This window comes from Theropithecus gelada, chromosome 18 (genome assembly GCF_003255815.1).
Source record: "Theropithecus gelada isolate Dixy chromosome 18, Tgel_1.0, whole genome shotgun sequence".
Classification (NCBI taxonomy): domain Eukaryota; kingdom Metazoa; phylum Chordata; class Mammalia; order Primates; family Cercopithecidae; genus Theropithecus; species Theropithecus gelada.
In genome coordinates, this window is record NC_037686.1 from 38,946,377 (window position 1) to 38,973,261 (window position 26,885).

Consider the following 26,885-nt stretch of genomic DNA (forward strand, 5'->3'; position numbering starts at 1 on the left):
CTATTTCACATCTCTGTTGATGCTACTGGAGCACAACTTTGGTGGGGACAGGAACCTGTCTTGTGTTTCAAGTGCCTGATACAATGCCTGGCACCTAATATAATCTCAAATACTTGATGACTGAGACCATCTGTAAGCCAAGAAAAGCAGCAGTGGAGAGGTGAGAGACATGGAGATAAGAGAGGGGAAGTCTGACAGGGTAAGGTCCTGAAGATGACAGGAGGAGACCAGAGTCAAATGCCCATGTGGCTGAGTTGACCTTAAAGGCCTACTTCATTCTCTGAGACTGGAAATAAAAAAGGACGGAGGTGGTCATAGGTGGGGAAGAAATCATGCTGATGGACTGTCCCTTCTGTTTGAATTAAGCAGCAAAGCCATCTTCTGAGAAGGAAGTGGTCTGAAAAGAAAGCAATAACATTTGTTATAACTGATGAGAATGGGCAAAGGAACTATGCTAAGTCATGTCAGAGGATGGATAGGTGACTGAGATTTGTTCAAGGCTGCAATAATGAAAGAGCAGTCTAAGCTGGACAAGTAGCAAAGAGGAAAACAGAAGGTGTGGTTCAGTAGAAGAAAATGTTGGAGGTAAAGTAACCAAAACCTCACAGACCAACTTGGATAAATCACCTATAGAATGCTGAAGATATTGAGAATAATGACCAGAATCAACGATGGCAAGGAACCCTGTGAGCCAAAGCCTCCAGCAAATCAAGAGGAATGATTAGGCAGTTATAAGACTAGAGGCAGCTGATAGTGTAACCTCTTAGCATGAGCCTCAGAGGCAGAGATTTTTGAGAGGCGTTAACGATGGAGTAGGGGGAAGGACAGCAACCACTGTATCTTGAGATATGTAGAATGTGAACACAGCCCACGCTGGTGTGAGCTGTAGGGGATGGCAGGTGGCAGCCAAATTTGTTATGGGCAAGGCAGTGAAGAGAAAAATCAAAAGAAAAGGCTAAGATGTAGCCAAGAATGGCCTAGGAAGGGATCAGTAACTAGAACATAATACAGAATGGAGATAAGTGAAGACAAAAATGGATGACAAGGGAGGTTTGTACTTTTATTTAAAAGACTGCAGAAAAACCAGGAATGAGCCTCACGGATGCTTCCTTTCTGAAATCCCATGCTTACCATTCAATTCATCACTGTCTCCATACGTGATTCATCTTCACTCTAAACTGCCTCCTGTCTCTGTAAATAGTGCCATTAACATCCAAGTTACCCAGGCTTGAAAAATGGATACAAAATGGACTCAATCCTTACTCATATATCCAGTCACTGAATCTTGAGTCTTCCTCTGAAGTGGCTTCAGTATCCACTCCTTCCTTATTACTCTGGCCATCCTCTGAAACCAGTTCTCATGATTTTAAGTCTAGATTCCCATACCAGTCTCCTAGGCAGCACAGCTAATTAATGTCACTTCAGTTCGGGCAGAGAGCTTTTGGGGTAAGTCTGGGTCAGACTCCCAAGTCCACTACTCATTCACTGTGACCTTGGAAAACCTATCTAAACCTGTTTCATTTGTAAAATGGGGAATAACACCACTTTCCTCTGAGGAGCTATTCCAAGAATAAGACATTCTTTTACCCTGTTTTATAACAGGGTAACACTCTTCGTCATTTAAAAGAATTACGCTTTGAGAACACAAAATAAAGCTTTTTTTAAAAGCCATTCAGAAATAGGAAGGTTTGGGAAATGATTGGCATTTGCCAATCAAGAAAATGTTGTACCTCAAACATCTGAAGATAGCAATCTGTTTTTCCTTTCCCCGCAGCTACCCTAATTGGAAACATAAGGGAATAGAAAGTGAAAATAGGCAATGTTTGCCTGTTTTTATAGTTTTTAGCCTTACCACTTTTCAGTTTGGGGACTGAATGCCTTTGGCTCAGTAGATTCTACTGGCTTTGGGGAGCTCAGAAAGGCCATAATCGGGCCTACTGGAAGAGGAAAAAGAGAGTTGACCTCTAAGGGCAGGCCTTAGGTACAAGCGGCTTTTTTAAAAAAGTGACAACACTTTTGAACTAAAAATGGAAAATGTAGTCTGACAAAGAATATTTGTGCAACTTTACAGTGCAAGTAAAATCACGTGAAAAGCTTGGATAGCCATATGCAGGTGTTTCTGGAACATGTCAGATTGTGTGTGTGTGTGTGTGTATAATTTTTTTTTGAGACGGTCTTGCTTTGTAAGTGTAGTGGCACAATCTCAGATCACCGAAATCTCTGCCTCCCAGGTTCAAGCGATTCTCCTGCCTCGGTATCCCAAGTAGCTGGGACTACAGGCGCCCTGCCATCACACCCAGCTAATTTATGTATTTTTGCTAGAGATGGGGTTTCACCATGTTAGCCAGGCTGGTCTCCAACTCCTGACTTCAGGTGATCCGCTCGCCTTGGCCTCCCAAAGTGCTGGGATTATAGGCGTGAGCCTCCGCGCCCGGCTCATGTCAGATATATTTAAAACTAAGAAAGCCTGGGAAAATCTCTGCCAAAGATCTCCAAATCAGTTAACCCCGTTCCACAGGGTCAGAAGGGCAGAGTGTCTTAGTGCAGATGCCTGCATAAAGATAAAATATTTCATGTTCTTGGAAAATATGGCTAGACCACTCTTCTCATACCATCCAGCTGCAGTATAAATTAGCATACCCATGTGGAAAAGTGATATGAATCAACAACTACAAAAGTGTTCATATACCCTTGACCAGAAATTCTACTTCCAGTATCTATCCTAAGAAAATAATTTATGCATATAGACATTCACCATGGCATTATGAGATACAATCTAAACTGTTCAAAATAAGGACAGGTTTTATGAATCATGGTACATCCATAACAACGGAGTACCATAAAATTAATAATAGTTGACACAGTTTTTAATGACATGGAATAATGCTTGTAGATTGAGGGGAAAAACCCCAAGACACAAATTACACTGAGAATGATGAAACTATGTAAAAATATACAGAAGTAGCAAAGACACTGGCAACGAATATGCAAAAATATCAAGTGATTTTTTTCTGGTGACAGAATTATAGGCAATTGTTATACTTTTCTGTATTGTCTAAATTTTCCGCAATAAGCATGTACTACTTACATAAACAGAAAAAACAAACATTATTCAACCAGGCAAGCATTAACGAATGGACATTGTATACAGCTTTATTTCTTTCTTTTAGGAATTGCAGGTTCCTAACAAAGTGGGGGTGAGGGGGGTGTTACAAACCAGTCACTTGGCAAGAACATTAGACTCCAAAAGCAGAGAAATGCTTAATTTTCTTCTACCTGTTTCACCACATTCATGTAGAATTGTAGTAAAAAAGATGGTGAATCAGGTTGAATCATCAATCTACATGACAACTTAAAGCTCCCAAATCACATGAACCCAGGACCACTAAATCTAATGTCAGACATGTTTAAATGGTGCACTGCTCTACATTTTTCTATGATGAAAAGAGCTAGAAAATAATGGTAATGTCATTATGACATTCCATGAAAATGGAGGAAATCTTGCAGGAAAAATTAAGAAAATAAAAATGTTTACTAAAGAAAGAATGGTCTGGCTAAGTGCTTTTTTTGTTTTTTGTTTTTTTTTAAACCAACTGAAGGCCAGAGAAATGAAAGGCAAACCTATGAATTAAATTAATGTTAAAAAAAATTGACTTTACTTAAAATACAAACAAATGTCAACTAATGAATACTTTATTGGCAGAAAAAAAAGACAACTTGGCTGGAAATGGTGAGTGTCTTGGACTGGCCTAAAGGAAGAACGTCTGAAAGGTCTGAATGTCAAAGTCAGAACAGTCTCTGGTCCATCCTACTTTGCCTAAAATCCAACATTTTACCTTTCTTCAAATTCCTCAAGACTAAGGAAAACTTGGTTTTATACCAAGAATTATGAATCAACCTATACTTGCCATCCCTTACATCATATTTTCATTCTAGCTTTTCTGAAACACATTACCATATAAATGCCATATAACCTAAATTCACCTCAATGCTTTTATTCTGCCTTTACAATTATCTAAGGACAGATGCCAAGTTTTTATAACTTCAGCCTAGAAAATCCTGAAGTGGCTCACCTAATGGTCAGAAAGTGAGTGAGTGAAAACAGACCTCAGGCACAAAGCTATTTTCAGCACCAATTACACTGGGGGATTACCAGAGCAAGAAAAGCCCTTCATAGTTCTAAGTGAAGAAAGATAAAAACATTTTATTTTGGCCGGGCATGGTGGCTCATGCCTGTAAATCCCAGCACTTCGGGAGGCCAAGGCAGGTGGATCACCTGAGGTCGGGAGTTCGAGACCACCCTGACCAAAATGGAGAAACCCCGTCTACTAAAAATTTAAAATTAGCTGAGCGTGGTGGTTCATGCCTGTAATCCCAGCTACTTGGGAGGCTGAGGCAGGAGAATTGCTTGAACCCTGGAGGCAGAGGTTGCGATGAGCCAAGATTGCGCCATTATACTCCATCCTGGGTAACAAGAGCAAGATTCAGCCTCAAAAAAAAAAAAAAAAAAAATTTGATTTTAGGAGACTGACAATAACAGTTCATTTCCTAAGATAATCTAGGTGACAGCTAAGACAACCCCTCTGAAACTCCCTTATATCTGGTTAAGCAGAAATCTGGGGTAGCAAAATAAACTACTAGAAAGTTAGGGTATGGATAAGAAACAGTGACCATATTAAAGTCTGATGGCTCAGTAATCATGATGCTGCCATAAGGCCAAAATCATAAAGTACTAATGCTCAAAGACAGATACACAATGTAAGCCCCAACTTCAAGATGATAAACTTCAAAGTGTATTTTTTAAAATGCAAATTGCCTGTATGAAATAAATTAAAAATTTATATGTAATTTCAGTGTAAAACACCAAACTGAACATTAAAACTGTTCACAGAAAACAGAAAAAAAAAAAAAAAATCACAATTACAAAAGCACAGAGGTATCAGTTATAAGAACCAAGTAAATAAACTAATTTCTGTTAATATTTTCATTTACTTTATAAAACTTTGTTGATTAAATTGGGGAGTCTCTGACAATCTAAAGGGTAACAAAATAACAAATATACATCATTTCTTTATTAATTATGCCACACAAATCAAGTTAAATTTTTTCTATCTGATTACAGAGTCAATAAAAATTGCATCTGTATTTAGAGCAGCAACATAAAACTTTATGAGAAAGAAATATTATATCTGGACCAAAAAACTACAACGTGGGTTGGAAATCTAATGACTAAGAAAGTAAAACTGGCAACTATGTGCAACTACTGCTCGTAGATTCGGGTTTTCTTCCCCCCACATCTTTAAAATAAGCAGCCCCCACAAAGGGATAATCCCTTGAATAAGGAGACGATGTAGCCAAAGAAGGGATGATATGGGAAACCACATGAAATTAAATCAACATAAAAAGAATACACAAAGACCATGGAAACTTGAGAAGGTTAAAACAAAACTAAAACAAAACAAAACAAAAAAACAACAAGAAAAACAAAACCCAAGCAAGGACAAGTAAGCTCCTTGGAGCTGAACCAACTCTTAAGTAGTACGCCCCTATTCTAACTGAAATTGATGAGTCCTCACCTGGGCACTTCAGTTTGAGAAATCAATTGGTTGGATTGGCCATTAAAACAAGGACTTCGTTTTTAAGGTAAACCTTAGAGAGAGAAAGCTAAACAGAAAAGTACTAAATCCTTGTGAACTCAAAAATGATTTAGGAAGTCAAATGAAGCAAACTATAAAACTTGGATGAAAATGTTTCTCTAAGAGTAAAATCCAGTTTTCTGTGTGATTTAAAATCAAACCAACACATTACAGAAGAAAATTTTCAAAGTGCACCCAATACAACCTCAGAGATTCCCTGAAGTGTTTGGGGTAGCATGGATTGAGACAGGAAGTGGGTTCAGGCCCATCTTCCCCAACGCTTCTTCACTTTAATTCAAACATTTATAATTCTCTTTTGTCTTTTGTAGTTTCAGGTAAGATTTCGTTTTTAAAAAAGGAAAAAAAAAATCTAATGCTGTCCCTTTTTCTAAGTTTGAAAATCACTGCTGAGACTGAAATTACATTGGTGAGAAATATGATCATCATAAATCTAAAACACATTTTCTATGTCAGTGCTACCAAAATACAAAGTTTCATCAAGTATTTCACTACTATTCTGTAAAATAAATGAGAAAATTAAGTTCTTGGGAAGAAATTAAATTTTGTTATTACCACCTCCCAAAATTTGCTCTTCTGCTGGCTCCAAGATATCAATATTTGATAGTGTGAACAAATTTCTAACAAACATTTCAGTCACACCGTACCCCAAAGACATTTCATTCAATGGCTGCATAGGGTTTCTTGTTTGAGAAGACAAGCCTCAAATTTATAGAAAACTCTAGAATGAAGAATGTACAATTACTAAAAACATAATAACACACATTATGTCAAGGGCAGAATCTGCATAGTGCTCTTAAACATAATCACCAATGAAGAGTAGCCAAATCCCAGAACTTCACACAGCATTCATTAGCAAACAACGTCAAAGTGTAAATGATAAGCAGGAAAAAAGCCAAGTAACATAAATGCCGTTTTTCTTTGATGGGATCATGAAGAAAAGTGGAACTGCAGGACGAAGAGTGGAATCCAAGCTTTGGCCACGTACTGAAACTTCATTACTTCAATGAAACAGAACAAATCTCCATGGAAAGGACTCATTCAGCAAACATTAATTTCTTTCCATTTTTTTTTCCTTCACGTAGGTTAAACAGAAGTTGCTGTCATTCTAGAATCACTGATTACAATTTTTTTTAATTAGAAAAAAGGTTACTTGAATATTTACATAATTTTATTGCTCTTTAACAAAAACTTTTTTCATTGATTTGTAGACTCCATCCATTAATGTATGAAAGTGAAATCCATCTCTCAGGAAGTTACAGTTATGGCTGAATGTATCTGATGCTGAGAGTACAGCATAATTAAGCAAAATCCTTGCATGTCATTTGGTTCTTGTTGCAGTCTTCTGTGTTCACCTCTCAGAAAGCAAAAGAATCCATCTGACTTTCAATAAATACCAAATTGTTTAAAAAAAAAAAAAATAGTTTCCACAGATTAGAGATCCAAGAAAAAGCAGTTCTGATGAATGATTCCCAGAATCAAGTGAGTCCTCCTTTAGTCCAATGAGATGATGTCAGGAATGTTACTTCCACTGCTGGTTATGACCCCTGTCTCACTCCTGCTGCTGGATGAACTAACATGAGTACTGCTTTCATGGGAGCTGGTGGTGGTGACAGACGTACTGCTTGCTGTTAAGGGTGAGGTGAGACTATCCAAAAACATAGGAGGACAGTACTGCTTGAAACAAACAATGATGCCAATGAGGAAGAGGCTACTTGATTTTAAATAAAGAGACTAGAAATTATTAGATATGCATAAGCAATATTCACATATTTAAATCCCGCTGGGATTTAAAAATTGCTCAAACTTCACATCTTTGGGTGGAAGGTGGCATGAATTCAGCTATTTTACATTATTTAGAGAATGCAGCATATATTCTTGATTCTCTCTAAACTTGTGGAACTTGTTTGCTGACTGCATACAAAGGTAAAAGTATAATGTCAACAATAACTGAAGTCATTTAATACTAAATATTGGCCCTCCAATGACAACTCATACTTAATCTCAAAAAGAATTTGCTCCCTAACTGTATTTAGTTGGGTGTCAATTTTGAAAGAACTGTTGAGCTTACACTGGCATTTTTGCTTAATAACATTTTAAAAAGTATTTGTTAGCCTTTCCCGGTGTGAATTAAGTATCAAACAGACCCTTTATGAAGGTTAAGGTTGACCAGCTGAATGATGGCATTGGACTCCTTTGTACATAAACATAAAATACCTGTGTCATCAGAATGACAACATTCATTCTAAAACACAGACTAGATGGTAGCTAACTATCATAGGATCCTCAGGACAGAAAATTATCTCAGGTAATCACAAAGTTTTGCAATAAATGTTAAAGAAGATCTAATCTAATCTTCTCGTGATGCCTGTTTAACACCCCTTTCCTAGTGCTCATATTTCACAAGTTCCCTTACAATCCTGGTTACTGATCCCATCACTGATCCAAACAAGTACAAACCTGAGTGTACTACTCTAATATTAACAGAGGAGTGAAGAGAGATGAGCCAAAAGCATTGTATCTGTATAAAATATTTTATGTGAGAAACGACTGCACTGACTTTAGCAAAACAGGAAGTCTTAGTGATATCCTGCAAGAGATGTTTTAAGTTTGTCATTAGTTCAACTGTATGAAAGATCAGTAAGGATATCTGACTCACATTCCCCATTCTCAAGATTATGTAGCTTATCATTAGAGACACTGGATTACGGGAACAGGAATTTAAAAGTCAAGTTGTTTAGACTACATGATTTCCAAGGCTGGTGAATAAAACAGAAACAACAGTCCCAGGTTTAAGTTGCCAGTCAGAGGGACAGCAACAACTAAAATTCAGACTGCCCTTCAAAAGAACAAGTTATTCAACGCTTTGAATAGATAACTGTTTTGGTTCATCAATAAAATGAATGCCCCACACAGAGTCAAGGGACATTAGTTACAGGGAGAAGAACAGTTCTTAAAGAGCTTCCAAGGAGCTCTAAAGATAGTTGAATTGTCAGGTATTAAAACTCTTTTCTAAAATCAAATCAATTTCTAACTTTCCATTAAAACTGGGGGGTAAATCTAGAATAAAGCCAAGAAACTTACATTTCATTCCTGCTACCTCTCAGGCAGTTTTTGATTGCCTCATAGGAAAAAGATACTCATTTATGAAAGTAGTCCTAGATGCTACAGTCCTGCCATCAACAGGCTCTGCACTGAATTCTTAGAAGTATTCAGATTGCAGCCACTTAAGTTCTAACCCTGCATCCCTTATTGTAGATACAATGACAAGAATTAAGGGATAATATGGAGGTCAAGTAGTAAAACCTAAGGATTCTATGGCAAACTGTAAGGCCCCACCTCACCCTTCTACTACGGAGTCACCAAATAAGTTAGACCACTGCTAAATATACAAAATAGAGCTATGAAATAAAAACCTCTAGGTTCCAAGATAATTTTTTGTAAAAGAACTGGTCACATAAAAATTAGTAATCCCTTACATCTGAAGAATCCATTTCCTAGAAAAATACAGATACCTTTGCTAGGTACCTTTGTTATATATACTGCTAGAAGGAGGTCAACACCGAATGACAAGAAATTCCTCAGTCTGCACATAAATTTCTGGCGCTGTTCATGTAATCTGATACAGAGTACTGAAACAGGAGGCTGATACAGGACCTCTCCTCCTCTGCTCTGACTCTGCTATAAACCTGTCTGTGCAATCCATGCTCACTGTAAGGTCTTCAGGTTGGGACTCTGGGCTACTAGGGTTTCTCATCTTTGACAGAGAAAACAGGGATGACTGACATACAGCAACTTTAAACTGGGGCCTCCCCAAAGTCCAAATTTGAATGTCTTTAAAAACAATGAAGAATCAAGCTAATGAGTCAAGTCTGTCTAATCAGGTTTAGCTACTGATTTTCTATGTACAGAATGTCTTAGCTAAAAAATAAAACTGTATTTGTAAAATTTTAACTTGCAGCCACCCAGAACTGCTTCCATTCATTCTAATCATTCAAATGCTTGTAAGAGATGCCAACTGATTAAGCTAAATAAAACAGAATTTAAAATTTAGATATTAAAGACAAAAATCATAAACTGAAAACAACTTTATTCCTTCAAATAAATTGTGAAATATTTGCACAGTACTTCCTTTCCATCAATGTAAGTAATTCAGAGTTGACTGTCCTGATTTTATGCAACTGGTCATTTTTAGTTAGTATGACATAACCAACAATCAAATACAAATTAGTTGCTTAAATTCAGGATACATACCTGGGGATCAACTGGAATAAGGGAAAGAAAATCCAAACCTAAAACAAAAATGCTTTGTTAATAGTTGTCTCATATTTTAGGAGACCAGAATTATTTCCCTAAATCATTTTTATCACAAATCACAAAACATTTGTGGTAAGTGCTTACCACTCTGCCACAGGGAAGTTCTATACCATGATTAGTGATATTTGAAGTGTTTAAAACCCAAAGATGAATATATTCTCTGATAAAACAACTGGAAAAACTAGCTCCCAGAGACTCAAAGTAGTACAAAACTTTTCAGAGAAGGACTAGTCAGAACAAATGTTTCCCCCTTTGCAGCTTAACAGAATGAGAAGCAATAAAAATGATGAGCTAATGATCTGGATTTGAACCTTCAAAAATAAAAAAACAAAAAACCATACTTAAGCTCTTAAGATATTTCACATTTATTTTTCAGAAATACAGAGGTTCATCTAAGTATCACCTCTTAAACAGATGTCTATTTCAATGATAGCTCTCTGTTCCAGCTGTCCCCACATCAAGAGCAGTACATAGTCCAACGCTCTGCACAAAGCACACACTCAGGAACTGCTGCGCTAACACGGTTAAGTTATTAAGGGTTACTGGGTTCTGAGCTAATGTAATTTTCTGAACCAGAGAACTGTAATTGTTCAATTAGGTTTTAGAAAGAGGAATGTGTAGAAGATTGTCCAGTAATATAATTTTGACATATTCAAACAATAATAATAAATACAATTTTTAGGTCTGAAAAGTCTAGTAATAAACTTCAATGTCTGTTCACCTAGACCTCCCTGTGTGACTTAATTCTCTTTAATTATTTCAAAACATTAAAAAAGAAACCATACGTCATTAAGACAGGCCAATTTCTATTCAATTCCACGATTTTTATGCTGGCATTCAGAGACACTCTGAATATAACCACCACACAGAGAAAGTCTGACATTATGCTTTTATGCAAAATAGACAATATCAGTGGGGACATTTAAAATATTTACTAATCAGTATGAATTTATAACTCAAAAAATTTAAATATATTTATCTTATAATCTCCAAATAATGGTATTACAAAAATGCTTATCAAGTGATACAAGCTATAGCACCAATCATTTGAAAGAAATCATTCCAACGATTTCTAAAGCCTTTTTGAAAATTGTTGCTACAGATTTTTTTTTTTCTTTTTTGGGAGACACTGAGTCTGCTTTGTTGCCCAGGCTGGGATGCAGAGGTACAATCATAGGTCACTGCAGCCTTTACCTCCTGGCCTCAGCCTCACAAAAAGCAGGGGCTACAGGCGTGTGTCACCATGCTCAGCTTATTATTATTATTATTATTATTATTATTATTATTATTTTTGTTTTTAGAGAGAGGGTCTCGCTATGTTGCCCAGGTTGGTTTTGAACTCCAGAGCTCAAGCGATCCTCCCACCTCAGCCTCACCAAGTACTGGGATTACAGACATAAGCCACCGCACCCAGCTTGCTGTAATTTTTCATTTCATATGTCTGTCACTAGCTATATGATACGATGGTTTGAGCCAATACTAAACCAAAGAGAATTACAACAAACTTTTCCAATGACTTCTCTATTAAAATAATAGGTGAGATATCTCAATAAGCAGACTTTGTCTTCATATTGATACTATTCAGTAAATCATCTCTCTGCTTCTGCCAAAGAACTCAAAATTTGTCTAGCCCTTGTAATACCTTCAGAGTTTTACATTTTCAATTTCTATTATTAAGTAAAAAAAGTTTATTGGAATGTTATTTATTTTGTTCTGCTTCAAATGGTATAACCATTTTCTTTTTACAGTACCTTCTATCTTTTCAGTTTTTCGGTTTTCTTCATATTTATAATAGTTTCTACCTTTTTATAGTTTTTCAGTTTCATACACTCAATCACCTTTAATATTTGTTGTATCTCTCAGTTCATGTTAGTAACTGAAACCTTTTTATAACACGAAAGTATCGACGATGGTGTTGGAATATTGTGTACCGATGCCAAGCCACTCAAAAATGCGCATTTTCTAAATGTTCAACTATTTCCATTTCATAATTTCAGTTAAAATAAATATGCAAGCTTGATATAAAACAGTTTGAAAATCATATCAAGCCTGTGTATTATTTTAATTGAAATTAAAAATTGAAGCTGTATCACCAGAGAATGCCCACTGAGGATCCTATTTTCATTATTTCCATTCCAGTTCTTCAGATGTACTGTAATTCTCTTTGATGATTTCATGTGTGCAGTAAATACAAAGTTTATTTAGAAAAGAATTAAGAGATTTACTTATCTGTATCTTGATACCTCATCCACGGAAAATTGAATGTGGTGACTTATACAACACCATAATAAAATATCTAGAAATTTTTCTAAAATTTTGGTTGGAATTCTAGATTGTTTACCAAGCATTACAAGGGTGCTGTCTATATAAAATCTGTTTAATGTAAATATTTCTCTCACTGAAACCATTTTTTTCTCAAGTACTAACAGTGAAGTTTGGTATCATATTTTAGATGCTATTCTTCCTAAGAAAAAAACGAAACCATCCAAGTCTTCTTGCATTTTACATTTTAAGCAGAATATTAAAACTCTTATATGAAATAAAGTTTCATCAGTAGTGATTAAAATTTTACTGCCTTGTTTCATAAGTTTATTAGCAAAATGCAGTTTCTTATTTCACCGTAAGTTTCAATTGCAGCATGCCATACTGATACATTTTTATGCCCTCCTAAGTATTTCATGGTTGAAAATGGTCAATCACTTTTAACTAAAAAGCAGGTAGTGTTAACACTATTTTATCAACACTGATAAAATTTTAATTTTAAAATTTTAAGTGCTTCACTGTGAAATTGACTCATTAAGACTTTCTTCCTTATTGATGACAACACATTTTCTTTGAGTCATAAACTTTAACAAAACATAACTGCTACATGATTAAATATGTAAATGTTTAGCACTTTCAAATTTTAATGATACAACTTTTGAGCACCATTCGCACCTGACAATATGGCACTAGCAATAATAAGGCAGTCATATTTTTCCTTGAAATAATCAAGCTGTTTTCCACTCCATAAATACAAATTATTTGTTTTATTTTGTATTCACTGTTGCACAGTATCAGAAGATGTTCCAAGCTTCAGTTCATTATTAATATCATTTCTTCTTTGTTCTCCTGCAGATTCAGAAGATTCATGTTTATGTTTAAAAGGAATGTTAAGAAATGTATTAAAACTTTGTTATCTCTCCATTCTTGGTGTTCTATTTAATATTTTATTATAAATTAAGTTTATCAATACTAAAATTCTTCACAGTATGACTAATTACATAAAAATTATGCATAAAAATAAAACCAAATTACTAATCACAAAAGAGCACATTAACAATAAAATAAAAGTAAAACTAAACTATTTAGATATAGTAATTGCTACATAATTAATACATGATGATAAACTAGCAATTCTTCTAAAGAACAATAGATCCTATTCTATTCAGTTATCAATTGGTAAGAAAGCTTTTCAATAACAACAACCAGTATCACCATAATTGTTAATATTGGCTAAATATGAGCCTTGGATATTAGTCTTGTTTGCTCAATACCAGCTTGAAACGCATTTTTACCAAATACCCAGTTCAGACATATTTTACTGCATTTTTCTCAAGTTTGCACATTCCTAAAAAGAAATAAAGTCTTACTTTATGCCCAAATTTTGAAATAATGTAAATTTCCCCCAATTAAAAATTAATCCAGGTTCACAGAATTGAAAAACAGGGCAAGTGATTTGTAAATTGTGTCTATACTATTGCTAAACGGTAGGATCACTTTAATGAACAGAAATGCTCATTATCTTTTTTCAGGATTAATTTTTAATTCAAGGTCTTTAGGAAACAAATCCTTTTGGAATGCTTGCTTATAACACATACTGAGATGACATGTAGACACTCTTCCAACTAGCCAATGTTACAGCCATAAAAGGCAGTTAGGAATTAAGAATCTCTGAATTTCCATCTTTGTCCCCGACATGAAACCTCACCTGTACCTTAGCATCAGACTTTGTATATACTTTACAAATACTTTACAATTTGTGCTAGCTGGGTCTACAAAGAACTTCTTAAAATACCAACTCCCAAATTACATATGGAGTAAATATATTTAAGAAGCAAAAAATAACTTTAAAAGCCATTTTTTTCAATGGGTACTATAAAATGTCTATTCTTTTCCACTAAATTTTATTCACATAATCTAAACAAATTTCAAGAAGCAAAATCATACTGAGCCAATTATCAATTGTTTCAGTAACACAAATTTTCACCCAGAGGATAAGCATTGTGCTTAAAAAGAAAGATCTCACTAAGGGGAGAAAAAAAATAAATCATAGGTCAAAATTAACTTCATAAATCTAGAGAAGAAAATTAGTAACAGGAGAGAATTGTTTTCCACTAAAAGGGCCTTCAGAGAGAAGGGAAGTCATGAATGTACTGGTTCTAACTTGCTCAAATATAACTGACAGAAATGTCTGCAAAAGCAATGGCTATGGAGAGAGGGAAGAAGAGTAAAGGAGGGAAGTTTAAATTTTGTAATACAGCCTTGGCTGCAGAAGTCCTGATACTAAGGTAATTCAAGCAACCTTGATATTTTACAGTAGATTCCCCCTTATGTTTTGCCTTCTGTGATTGCAGTTACCTGTGGTCAACTGCAGTCAGAAAGTATCACATGGAAAATTCCAGAAATAAACAATTCATAGGTTTTAAATTACACACTGCTCTGAATAGTCTGATGAAATCTCATGCTGTTCTGGCTCCCTCATGCTCCATCCCACTCAGGACATGAACCATTCCTCTGTCCAGTGGCTCCCAGCTTTGTCACTCAGTAGCCATCTAAGTTATCAGATTAACTATCTCAGTACACAGTGCTTGTGTTCAAGTAACCCTTATTTTAACTTAATAATGGCAACCAAGTGCAAGAGTAGTGATGCTAGCATATTGTTATAATTGTTCTATTAGTTATTGCTGTTCATCTCTTACTATGCCTAATTTAAAAATTCAACTTTATCATGAATATGTCTTTATAGAAAAGAACAGTATATATAGGGTTCTGTAATATCTGTGGTTTCAGATATTTACTGGGGGTCCTGGAACTTATCCCCCATGGATAAGGGGAAACTACTGTACATATAAAAGATATCCCAAGTATTAAGCCCCGCTTTAGGGAAACAGATGGTAGACCCTATCTTTGTAAGGAGAATAAAATCCACAGCTCATAGGAAAAATCAGCCCCAAACAACATCAGTATATTAGTTCTAATGAGCTACCAAGAAGAGTATGAGAAAATATGCTCCCTTCACCTGTGAGGTTCTACAATAGGTAAACGAAGAAAAAGTCTCTAAGTACAAATTCTCCAAAAGGGAGAATAAAATCTCTAACATTTACTATTCTACTATATTTCTTATCACCAGGAATCTATAGATTGCTCTGTAGTTAAAATAACAACTGGATGTAGTATATAAAAACAGGTAAGACCTTTACATGAAGCCTTCAAATTTCCTTAGCACTTCTATTGAAAATTTCAAAACTATATTGGCTTCACAGATTAAGATTAAAAATAATAAACTTTGATTAAAAAAACAAAAGAAAACAAAAACACTCCACATACCTGGCAAATCTGATGACATGCTTGATATTGGCGTGTGGTGGAATGGTACTGAGTAGTCTGTTAATGAAGGCGGAATAGCAGCAGGATCAACCGAAGTCACACTGGGCACCCTTACAGAAGATGGCTGATACATGAGAACCCTGTTTTAAATAGCATGGGAAATTACAAACAATCTGGCTGTTAGTTCACAGGAGAGAAGAGCTGCACCACTGGGCATTCTCAGTTGTTTGTTCACTAGTTTTAGCACAACTACATGGCAGCTACTCACTACACAGCACTCCACTCTCCTCTCCTCTCCCACAAGAGTCTTCATTTTAACATGAACGTACCTTGGCTCTCAACAGCAACTGCGACATAAGAGCAAGTTGACATTCAAACACAATGTACAGTGCTGGAGTGAGATACAACACTTTCATCCACAAACAGAAACAGACATCACTTTTATTAATGTGTATGTAATAAGTATATGGGTACCAGTGATTTTATCTTTAAAGAAATTTAAAACTAACATAGAAGATCCCTAAGGTTTGATTTAAATCAGGGAACCTTTAGAAGTGAAGCTACTTACTATAGCACAACCCAAATTTCTTCAAGTCTAACTTGAATTGTATTAATTATTTGCAATCTTTTCTGGGAATCATCTGAGCAAAATTACCCAGTCTTGCGGCCAGCCAACTTGATGGCAACAGGCCACAATCAGAAATGAGGATGAGTATTCAGGATTTAAAATATAATATCCAGAAATAAAAATGCTGGCTACCATGATACCACCTACCAGGTAGGTGAAATCCCAAGATAATTTATGATTTTAAAATTAGCTGTTCATGCTACCAAAAATACAAATTAAACATGTAATAAATACTTCACAACTGATATTATATAAAAAAAAATATACACTATAGAATTACTTTATAATTTCAAGAAGCAGTATAACTGAACGTATTTTGAAAAAGTTCAAGCTTAAACAGAGATTTTTTTGCATTCTTCCTATTTAACCTGCATTTTCTCTTAGCCCAGGGTAAACAACTACAGCTTCACAAGAAAGACATCCTTGAATGTATGTAGGAAACTGAGCATCATTACTGGTCTTATGGTTGATAGTAGGAACCTTGCAAACAAGGGGTAAAACATTAAGGTTAGTATCCCAAAGCACTGCCAGTCAACTACCGTAAGCTTAATGACGAAGATACAGAATTCTGTAGCTGGAAAAGACCATTATGAAGATGAAGAAAACGTCTCAAAAACTTAAAGTAGAACCATGGTCACAAAGCTAGACTGGGATAACCTCTGGGCATCCTTTCCCTTTCCTGTTATTGCTGATTATTAAATATCAGTAATAAGAAATGACAAATTGCATGACATTCTTTGTACTCTGACAAACTATTTCATAACCTCAATTTAAATGTCAAACCACTTAAATATGGATATCACTACAAACGTGGAAAACAGTCATCTTGAGGGTACATATACGGTTGAGTGGGCAACTATGTTAAGTCTCAGAAAAGTGAATAAATAACTCAGGTCAGAGTTCAGAAATCTTTAAAAACTGATCCATTTAGGAAGCTTATGACATATAATATTCTTGAGGCAATAACATAGCCTGGTATTTGAAAATACATTTTCCTGAGGTAGATAAAGATAGAAGGAAGTTATCTTCCAAAATTCAATCACGTGTCTGTAGGTTAGAATCTGGAGATTTCTTGGCCTCCAGTGCTATTCGAAGACCTAAAACCACAAGCAGTATGTGAGTTATGTTAGAAAAGGCAGACTCTGGAGGAAAAAGAGAAGTTGGGAGGAGATAAAATAAGTTATATTGTATCTAAAGCTCGTCTTTTTTGGAGGTTTGAAAACAGTGGTCCTTCACAGGGATCAAAGGAGAAGAACAGGACATCATCACAAGTTTTTCAAATAACATGAGACCACCTCTCACACACAAGAGTTTTTATGAGAAATTGGAGGAAGGACACAATGGGTAAGGAGGAGAGACTGGAGTATATATGAGTGCTGTGGAGGGGACTAAAGAAGTGGCTCTGATTATTCTGGCTATCTCAAAGTATTAATATCTTATTGTTGTTAAAATATTAACAGGCAGGCTTTTGAAGACCAAATATATATAAAGTTTCATTTAATTTAAAAACTTTCTACTTAAAAGTACATTTAGAGCCAGGCAAGGTGGTTCACACCTGTAATCTCAGGACTTTGGGAGGCCAAGGCAGGAGGATTGCTTGAGCCAGAAGTTTGAGACCAGACTAGGCAACACAGGGAGACCTTGTATCTACAAAAAATTTAAAAAACAACAACAACAACAAAAAAAAACGTACTGAAGCATGCCTAAGGTCCTAGCTACTTGGAAGGCTGAGGCTGAGACTGCTTGAGTGCAGGCGGTAGAGGCTGCAGTGAGCCATGAATGCTCCACTGCACTCTAGCCTGGACAACAGAGCAAGACCCTGTCTCAAAAAAAAAAGTACATTTAACCTATCATGGTTTTTTTCTTTCTCTGCCACTGAAAGAAACTAAAAGACTTTCTGGTACAAGAAAAAGACAATGAACGTTAGAAAAGAATGTTAGAAAAGGCAGACTCTGGAGGAAAAAGAGAAGTTGGGAGGAGATTAAATAAGTTATATTGTACCTAAAGCTCGTCTTTTTTGGAGGTCTGAAAACAGTGAAACATTCTCCCACTCCCCCTTCTAATCCTTTGCTATTTCACACTGGAGATTCTTTTGTTTTGATCCTGATTGACCCTTCAACTTGAAATAGACTTACATGTAACAACAATAACAGAGCTCCCTTTCCTTCTCTGACCCCTTGACTTACATCTACAGAGGAGTCAAGTGAATGTCCCTATACACCTGTCTGTCACCACAGTAACACCTAATAACTGTACGTGTCCTGTCACTTAGCAACATGAAACTTTACATGATTAAATAGCTACTCCTTACTTAGGCAATACCAAAAGGTTGACTGTCAAAACATGTGAAATGTGAAAATCCAATGGGGGTAAAAATTAGTAAATCAACATCTAAAACCTCAGCAAACATATGAAAAGCTAACAATTTAGTGTTGGTTAATTCCCATCACCTGAATGTTGCAAACATTAATACAAATTCAACTTTACATAGAATGGCTTAAAGTAGTCATTAGTTAGGATTATCAAATTACATACTGGTAGCAGGTTTTTGTTATCAGAATCTTCACAAGGACCACATTCAGAAACAAAATGATTCTAAAGCCTATGCAAAAAACAGAAATGAGTAACAGATTCCATGAAAAAATGTAAATGGCTATGGATGGTGAAATGATGGATGTAAAAATGTGATGCTATATAAAAAGATTTAAAGCTTCTAAAATTTGTTACTGCCTCTTCATAGGATTGGTAAACACACACAGATATGTGTATACATTATGCAAGTGTACATTTATATTTTAAACATTTGTAACTTTATCCATAATATCACAGCACAAAAGTGAATTGCTAGAATGCTGCTATACAGCAAATATTAGTATTTTGGATTATATGCTGGATCAGAGAATTGCATGAAACTCACATTTGGCTCAGACTTGGATGTCTGAAAATAGGTTGACAATTTTTATTTATAACCCTGAAGTTCACTGTATGCTCCCACTTTATGATCATAAAAGTATAAAAAAGATTCAATTTTGCTACCAATTCCTAATGATTATTAATCTGGAGACATACCAATTTATCCTTTTTTTGTTTCCTGTCTTTAGAATACCTTCTTATTAAGGCAAAGCAACCACTCATTTTCCAGAAGGGGCATAATATGCAAAATTATCTTTTAATATGGAAACACATCAGAGATTTTCTAAAGGTCTTAAGATTAACATACAAGTTTCTTCTGACAGGTATTATAAGACTGCATTCAAAGACTCCAGTTGGTATGCAGAGAAAGGGAATAGGACTGCCATCAAAATAGCAATGATTCTCTCTAGGTGAGATACTTTTTGCTTTCTTCTTGGTGCTTTGTAAAATTGTTTATAAGAATAATTTTTACTAAAACAATATACCTCTTAAAAGATAGCTGCTCACAGGCAGGTGTGCTGGCTTACGCACTTTGTAATCCTAGCACTTTGGGAGGCCAAGACAAGTGGATGGCTTGAGCTCAGGAGTTCGAGACCAGCCTGGGCAACATGGTGAAACCCCATGTTTACAAAAAAAATACAAAAAAATTAGCTGGGGGTGGTAGTTCCAGCTAATTGGAGGGCTGAGGCAGGAGGATCACTTGAACACAGGAGGTCAAGACTGCAATGAGCTGGGATCACATCACAGCAATCTAGCCTGGGTCACAAACTGAGACTCTGCCTCAAAAAAATTAAAAAAAAAAAAAAGAAAGAAAAAGAAAGAAAAAGAAAAAATAGCTGCTCACATAATTTTGGGGCTGTGAATTAGAGTTAAGTTTTCCCGATTTCTCATTCTCTATTCTTTCTCATTTGCTTACTATCTTTGACGGCCAAAAAATCCTATGACAAACTTACACAGCATAGGAAAACCATAAAAACTCTAGATACTGAACTACAAGAAAGGATATGAAAAGGACAACCAAGAACAAAGCCACAAAGGTCTAAGAGTAGGAGGGAATCACAGAGATGATATAACCATAGCATGAGCCTCCACTATGACACTGTGACAGGCGGCAGCCACTCTAAAACACAAAATATGATTTCGGGACAAAAGATTAAATTTCCTAGTACTCAGAAAGCTCCAACAGAAAGTCTGTCCATGTATCTTTAGTTCACTGGACCTAAATCTGGTAATAAATCACAAATTTAATCCAGCTAGTCAATGTCTCCCTTTTAAGAACTACAAGGTGGCTGTCACATAATCTCTTCTCCTGGTTTAACAGCTTCAGTCCTTAAGACCCAGTCATCCATCTTGCTCCAGATTCCACTATTCACTTTCCTGTTCCCCTGCTCTGGTCATACTTATTTGTTAATACCATTCTTAATGATCAGCACTGACTGAATGCTCTGAGAGTCATATAGCCTAAAATGGAACAAAACTGGCACGGTATGGATCCTGGATACTATGCTTATTTTATTAATGCTAAGAACAAATTGGTTTTAGTGGTGAACCCTTCAAACCATTAATTGAAACCTGACATTTGAAGAGTTTCTATCAGAAATGGCAATTAATTTACTGAAGGCCTTTCCAACATCTATGAAGACGACTACATAGTTGTCCTTATGACAAGATACATCTTATCAATGTATTTCCTAATATTAAAGCACTCCTAGGATAAACTACTTTGTCACATATGTCATTTTAATATATAATTAAATGATTTCCTAAGACTGAATTCAGAATTTTCATTTATCTTTCTACATGAGTCTGTTTCTTAAGAGTTCTTCCATGTAAGTATTAATGTGTATGTATGTCTAGCTTGGGTATTAAGGGCTACATCAGCTTCATGGAATGAACTAGGTAGCTGCACTTTATACAGACTTCTAAAATAAACTTTCAAGTGTTGCTGGTTTAGTTACAAATTTCTACCTTATACTTACCAATGTTAGTTTTTGTTTTCTTTTCAGCCTAGATGAGAAACCTTAACATTTATCTCTATAGTAGCTGACCACAGATGTAAACTATCCTTATTCCTCTGCATACTGAGGTCACTTCAGATTTTGTCACCCACTGTGTATGTGCCATCCCTCCTGTTTCATGGACTCATCAAACATAGATAAAAATGTGGTAAAGGACAGAGGGTAGACCCTTGTGGCATGCTACCAGAGACATGCTCCAAGATCACAACGACTCATGAGTCAGCATCACTAGGCATGACCTCTCAACCTGGCATGAATTCAGCCAACTACAGTACTTGCAACTCATGTTTTTCCACTATATTCTAAAGGATATCATTACAGAGTAAAATCCAGAAACATCACATCTAAGCATTCATTCCCCTGATACTCCACCCCAGTAACCATTTCAAAATTATATCTTCATTTTTTGTGTATTATTTAAATTAAGATGTACCAGTCAATTTGTCTCAAAGGAGCAATAAATGATTGGCACAACAGGAAAAAATCGACTTGAAACACTTCCTCATTTTGTTCCACACACACAAAAACCCCACCTCATTCTAATTAAATAGGTAGAAGTAAATATATGCCCTTAATATATGTGTAAATTATATCTGGAAATATTAAGTATTTTAACAGTAAAGAAGGCAGCTGAAAAGGTTTAATTCTTAAAATTATAAAAATAAACAATGTTGCAAAAGGAGGTATTTTATATAAAATGTCTAGAATAGGCATTACAGAGACAAAAAAATGACTGCCTAGATTTGGGGTGTAACTAGAAATAAACTACAAAAGAACATGAAGAAAGTTTTTTTGGGTGTTGAAAATATTCTACTACTGAATCATGGTGATGATTGCACAGCTCTATGTATTTTCTAAAATATCGCTGAATTGTGCAGTTACATACTTAAGATGGGTACATTTTATGCTATGTAAATTATACCTCAGTAAAGCTGTTAGAAAATAAAGTGGACCAAGAGGCCAAAAAGATGACACTAGCACTCCCAAGTCTGAAAGAATGTGTTCGTGAACTGTCAGGAGAACTCTCCTGTTATCTCCTTGTATGATCCAAAACCTCTCTGAAAAAGCAACTATTGCTAAATACCCAAACCTGATTTTAAATGCAGGCCAGTAATGGCTTCTGCCAGATAACTTATAGAGAATCTATGCTAAAATTCAGGTAGAATGCCATCTTACCCATCCATAGCTTGCCCTGGAGAGGTTGAGAAGGGAAAGAAATCAATTTTTATTGAGAAATTACCACATGCCTGACACTGAGGCTTTCTTTCATCTCATTAAAACCTGAAAATAATCCTGTAATACAGGCATTATTTAGCTCCATTTAACAGAACACAAAAAAGAGGCTCAATCAAATTAAGTATTTCATCTAAGATCACAGAACAAGTAAGCGATGGTGTGCCATAATTGGAATCCACACTTGTCAGATTCCCAGTTCCATACCCCATTACACCAGACTTTCTCATTTGGTCTGAGATGCCAAATTTCCTTACAAATAGGTTCAAGAAAATAACAAAAAGTCTCAGGTAGGAAATAAATACCTCACACGCTCACTTTCCAAAGACGTAAATATTTTCTCCATCAAAATGTGCTTCCTACAAACAATGTGCTTACTTGAAAATGTTCCAACTCAACAAAGGCAAATTAAAATAGCCTTCTACAGTTACACCATTTCCCAAAGAGACATTTATAAATCTACCCCAAGAGCAATTAGTTGCGAGTGTAATGAACAATAGTGAACTATAAATTAACAAACCCTTTGGTTGGGCTGCTTTGTGTTTCTGACATAAAGATGCATTTCCTTTTGGCAGGAGGGTCTTCTTCTTCATCAGAAGAGCTTTCTATTGTAAGATCAATAACATCTACTTTCTTCTTGCTTGCCTCACTGGCTACAGTCACTGAACAAGGCTTACTGAGGACGCTTGAACCTGCATGTAAGGAAACAAAAGGAAAAAAAAAAAATCAAAGGTATAACACAAATAAACTCTAGTGGTAGAGTCTAGTATATTCAGTATAGTATATTCCTGACAACACATAGTGCCAGTGGAGCCACCTACTCCAACCCATGGACAGGTACCAACTCCCTAACTCCAGACCTCTGTCTGTAAAATGGTTGTTCACCTAGGGAGACAGGTGAGCACTATTCCTTGACAGAAGGTCAGAAGTCTCAAACTCTCATTCAGACAGAATGTTCTTAGTTATGCCTCCAATACCACTGAAGGATTTGTGCAGCTCCTAATGCTCATCCTGTCTCTGCAGGTCAGCAGTCGTTTTACAGAAAGACACGGAGAGTTAGGGAACTGGTCTCAGGCCATGGGACAAAAATAGGTGAGTTCACCAGCTATGTATTCTCACAGACACGTTGCATAGTTAGCTCAGAACCAGATATTTCCATTCTAGCAATCATGCTCATATCAAAGAAAGTACAAACTTTTCACCATAAGCCAGAACTGATAAAAACTTTCACCTTGATAAGTTGAAAAAACCCAAACCTCTCACTTAAGTTACTCACACATTTAAACTTTTCTTATGAATTATCTACGAATCACATAGGTCCATAGACTACCCACAAAGATAGTCTCACATACCCTATATGTTAACTCAACATTTTCATAGAAAAGTATATTATCTGAATGTATTTAGTTAAAAATGAAAGACAGCTGATAATGGAAAAGCAATAGAAATTTATCAACTAAATCACTCCCCATTTTTCTCAAAGATGACAGAAACCTTGGTCACTGCACTCAGGTTCAGTATCAATCACAGAGGAATAATTAATAATGGCATAAATTCTTTTTTTCCCCTTTCTTCTTACTCCATTCATTACACTGTTTGTTAGAACTTCAAATGTAATCAGAACAAAACTGAAATGCAGTGAATAGACTTAGATAAAAAGAAACTCTAAGTTCACGTGTGGGTTTCAAATTGTTAGGTAAAAAGAAACTCTAAGTTCCCTTGTGGGTTTCAATTACTCAAAATGCCCTCAGTTTCCCTACTTAGTGTGGATAGATGCAGGCAGTTGATGGATAAGTACACATTCTAGGTAATCAAGGCAATGTTAATATTCCTCCCCACAAAGAAATGGAAGGAAACAATTTGTTTACTTTCTGAGCAATTAACCTGTGACCATCCCCAAACCAACAAGGCCATTAATCAATGATGCAGCCCTCTAACCTCACCTCCACTCAGGGTTCCACCTACAGATACTCTAAAAACAATTCTGAAAAACTGTCCACATAAATTCATTTGTGACTTTTCGTTTTGTAACAAACATCGTATTTTAAAATGATTTTAGATGAATGTTTCCTTTATTCTACATACGAAAAATGTACTTTGAAATAGCTGGTAAGATAGTATAAACTTCAGCACATTTCTTCAGGAAAGAATAAAAATCATTTGGGGGAAATTATATATAATCAAAAGATTGAGTCAACAAGCTGAATTCCAAACGTATAGTTCTAGGGGCCAAGATTAATGATAATGTTACATGAGTCTCACTGCTTTGCTCTCTGCTGCTGTTCTACACATACTTTCTATTTTTGTACACGGTTGGCTGGATACTTTCATAGCTTCTTTCTTCGGTCTCATTGGACACCAAGAACCATCTTCCTGGAATTTGATCTCATCCACATCAGAACAGTCATTGAGAATTTCCATAAAAAGCCTAAAAACAATTAAGAAGTACATACATGTAATGAACAGCTTTGCCTAAAGGGGAAATAAGAAAGTAACACACATTACCTTGAAAACATAAGTAATGCTAGCTGACCCCCTTTTCTTTTGGTATTGCAATACTTTTATACTTTACAACAATTATTACACCCTCTTTGTCCTGTTTTAAATCTGTAACAGGCGACATAATAGTTAAGTAACTTACTGAGCATCACCTGTGTAACTCAGTGAGTATCAACGGCTAGAGATTAGTAGATACCTGCAGCCTCCTAGCTGAGGCTGGCAGTAAGAACAGCCTCTAACACAGCACGCAAAACAAACACAAGCAGACAAAGGTTACTATATAGTAAAATAATTTATAAACTTTAACTTTGAGAAAAAAGGATAATGGGGTAGGGGAAGGAGGGAAGAATAGGTAAATAAAAGAAGTCTCAATAAATTTAAAATAAGCAAAGCGTATCTGAATTATGTTCAAATTAAGTCAGTACCAGAAAAATTTGAAAAATTCATAAATATTTGGAAACTAAAGAAACATGAGTCAAAGACAAAAATAAGATTTTGAACTGAATGAAAATAAAAATGTAATAAAATTTGTGGACTGTAGCTAAAGTAGTATTTAAAGTAAATAATCTTCCCTAATTAGAAAATAGTCTCAAATCAGTAACTTTATGAAACTAGAAAAAAAAGCAAATTATAGTAAAAGCAAGAAAAAGAGAAATAAAGAAAAAAACAACCAAATAGATAAAAAGAAAAACAGAAAAATCAGCTTCTAGTCAAACTTATTTACACTCACTCCAAAAGAAACAGATAACCTAAGAAGCCCTATGCCTGAAGTTGGATCTGTAGTTAAAAACTTCACCCAAAAAAAAAAAAAAAAATATCCCAGGCCCAAAGTCTTCTCTAGGGAATTCTACCAAATATTTGAGAAGAAATAATACCACTACTTCCAACTCATTGTACAAGGTCAGCATTACTCTGATAATAAAACCAGGTAGGCACTGGAACAAAACTAAATACCAACATCCCCCATGAACTTTGCAAAACAAATCCAACAACGAATACACACAGGATAACAAATCATGACCAAATGGGGTTCACTCCCACAATACAAGATTAGTTTAATATCCACAAGTCAATCAACATAATGCACCATATTACCAGACTAGTCAATGCAAGGTGGCAGGAAAACAAAAGGCAGCCACGTTAGAAAGAAGAAGTAAAACTGTCTTTATTTAAAAAACATTACTGACTATATAGAAAATCCTATGTAATCTATAATAAAGCCACTAGAACTACCAAGGGATGGGAATAACATATCTTGATATGAAAGCAATATACAAAGGTCAACTATATTTCTATATATTAGCCATAATCACAAAAAAATTTTACATACCACAGAAATATGAAATATTTAGGAATAAACTTGACAGGAGATGTACAAGACACATTGAAAACTGTAAAACACTGCTGAGACAAATAAATAGAAAGATACATCCTGTTCATAAATCAGAAGACTCAATATTGTTATGTCACCACAGACTTATCTACAGAGTCAATGAAAAACAAATCAAAATCCCAGCAGGTTTTTTTCCCTAGTTGACAAGCTGATTCCAAAATTTGTATGAAAATGCAAAGAATTTACAATAGCCAAGACAACTTTGAAAAAGAAGAACAAAGTTGGAAGATTCACACTACCTGACTTTCAGCGAATGCAGTATTGACACAACTACAGACAAATAAATCAATACAACAGTCCGGAGATCCACACATATAGTCAATTAATTTTTGTAAAAAGTGCAAAAGCAATTCAATGAGGAAAAACTAATCTTAACAAATGATGGTGCACCAATCACATGGCCATATACCAAACAAAAACAAAAATCCTGTTATCTTACACCATACATAAAAATTAACTTGATAGAAATAATAAACCTAAGTGTAAAAGTAAATTATGAAACTCCTACAGGAAGCTCAGAAAAAATATTTGTGACCTTGAGTTAGGGAAAATGTCTTAAAATAATACCAAAAGCACAATCTTTCATAAAAGAAAAACTTGGTAAACTAGCTTTCATTCAAATTAGACACTTCTGCTATTTG

The 26,885-nt window shown here is 35.4% G+C and overlaps 1 protein-coding gene across 7 annotated transcripts in view; it reads right to left on the reverse strand.

The window, feature by feature from the left end:
• Window positions 1–5,145: 5,145 nt before the first annotated feature.
• PIAS2 (protein inhibitor of activated STAT 2) overlaps window positions 5,146–26,885 on the reverse strand; it is a 108,044-nt gene continuing 86,304 nt past the window's right edge. For 6 of the 7 annotated variants that reach the window (XM_025365435.1, XM_025365436.1, XM_025365442.1 and 3 more), the window contains 4 exons: window positions 24,647–24,780; window positions 22,873–23,044; window positions 15,561–15,700; window positions 10,313–13,082 (listed from right to left, as the gene is read on the reverse strand). In XM_025365435.1, the coding sequence (XP_025221220.1) occupies window positions 13,012–13,082; window positions 15,561–15,700; window positions 22,873–23,044; window positions 24,647–24,780 (517 nt within the window). In that variant the 3' untranslated portion in view covers window positions 10,313–13,011. Of the gene's footprint in view, window positions 7,332–9,908; window positions 9,947–10,312; window positions 13,083–15,560; window positions 15,701–22,872; window positions 23,045–24,646; window positions 24,781–26,885 lie in introns of those variants that run through there. The other variant, XM_025365434.1, reaches the window with a different exon arrangement.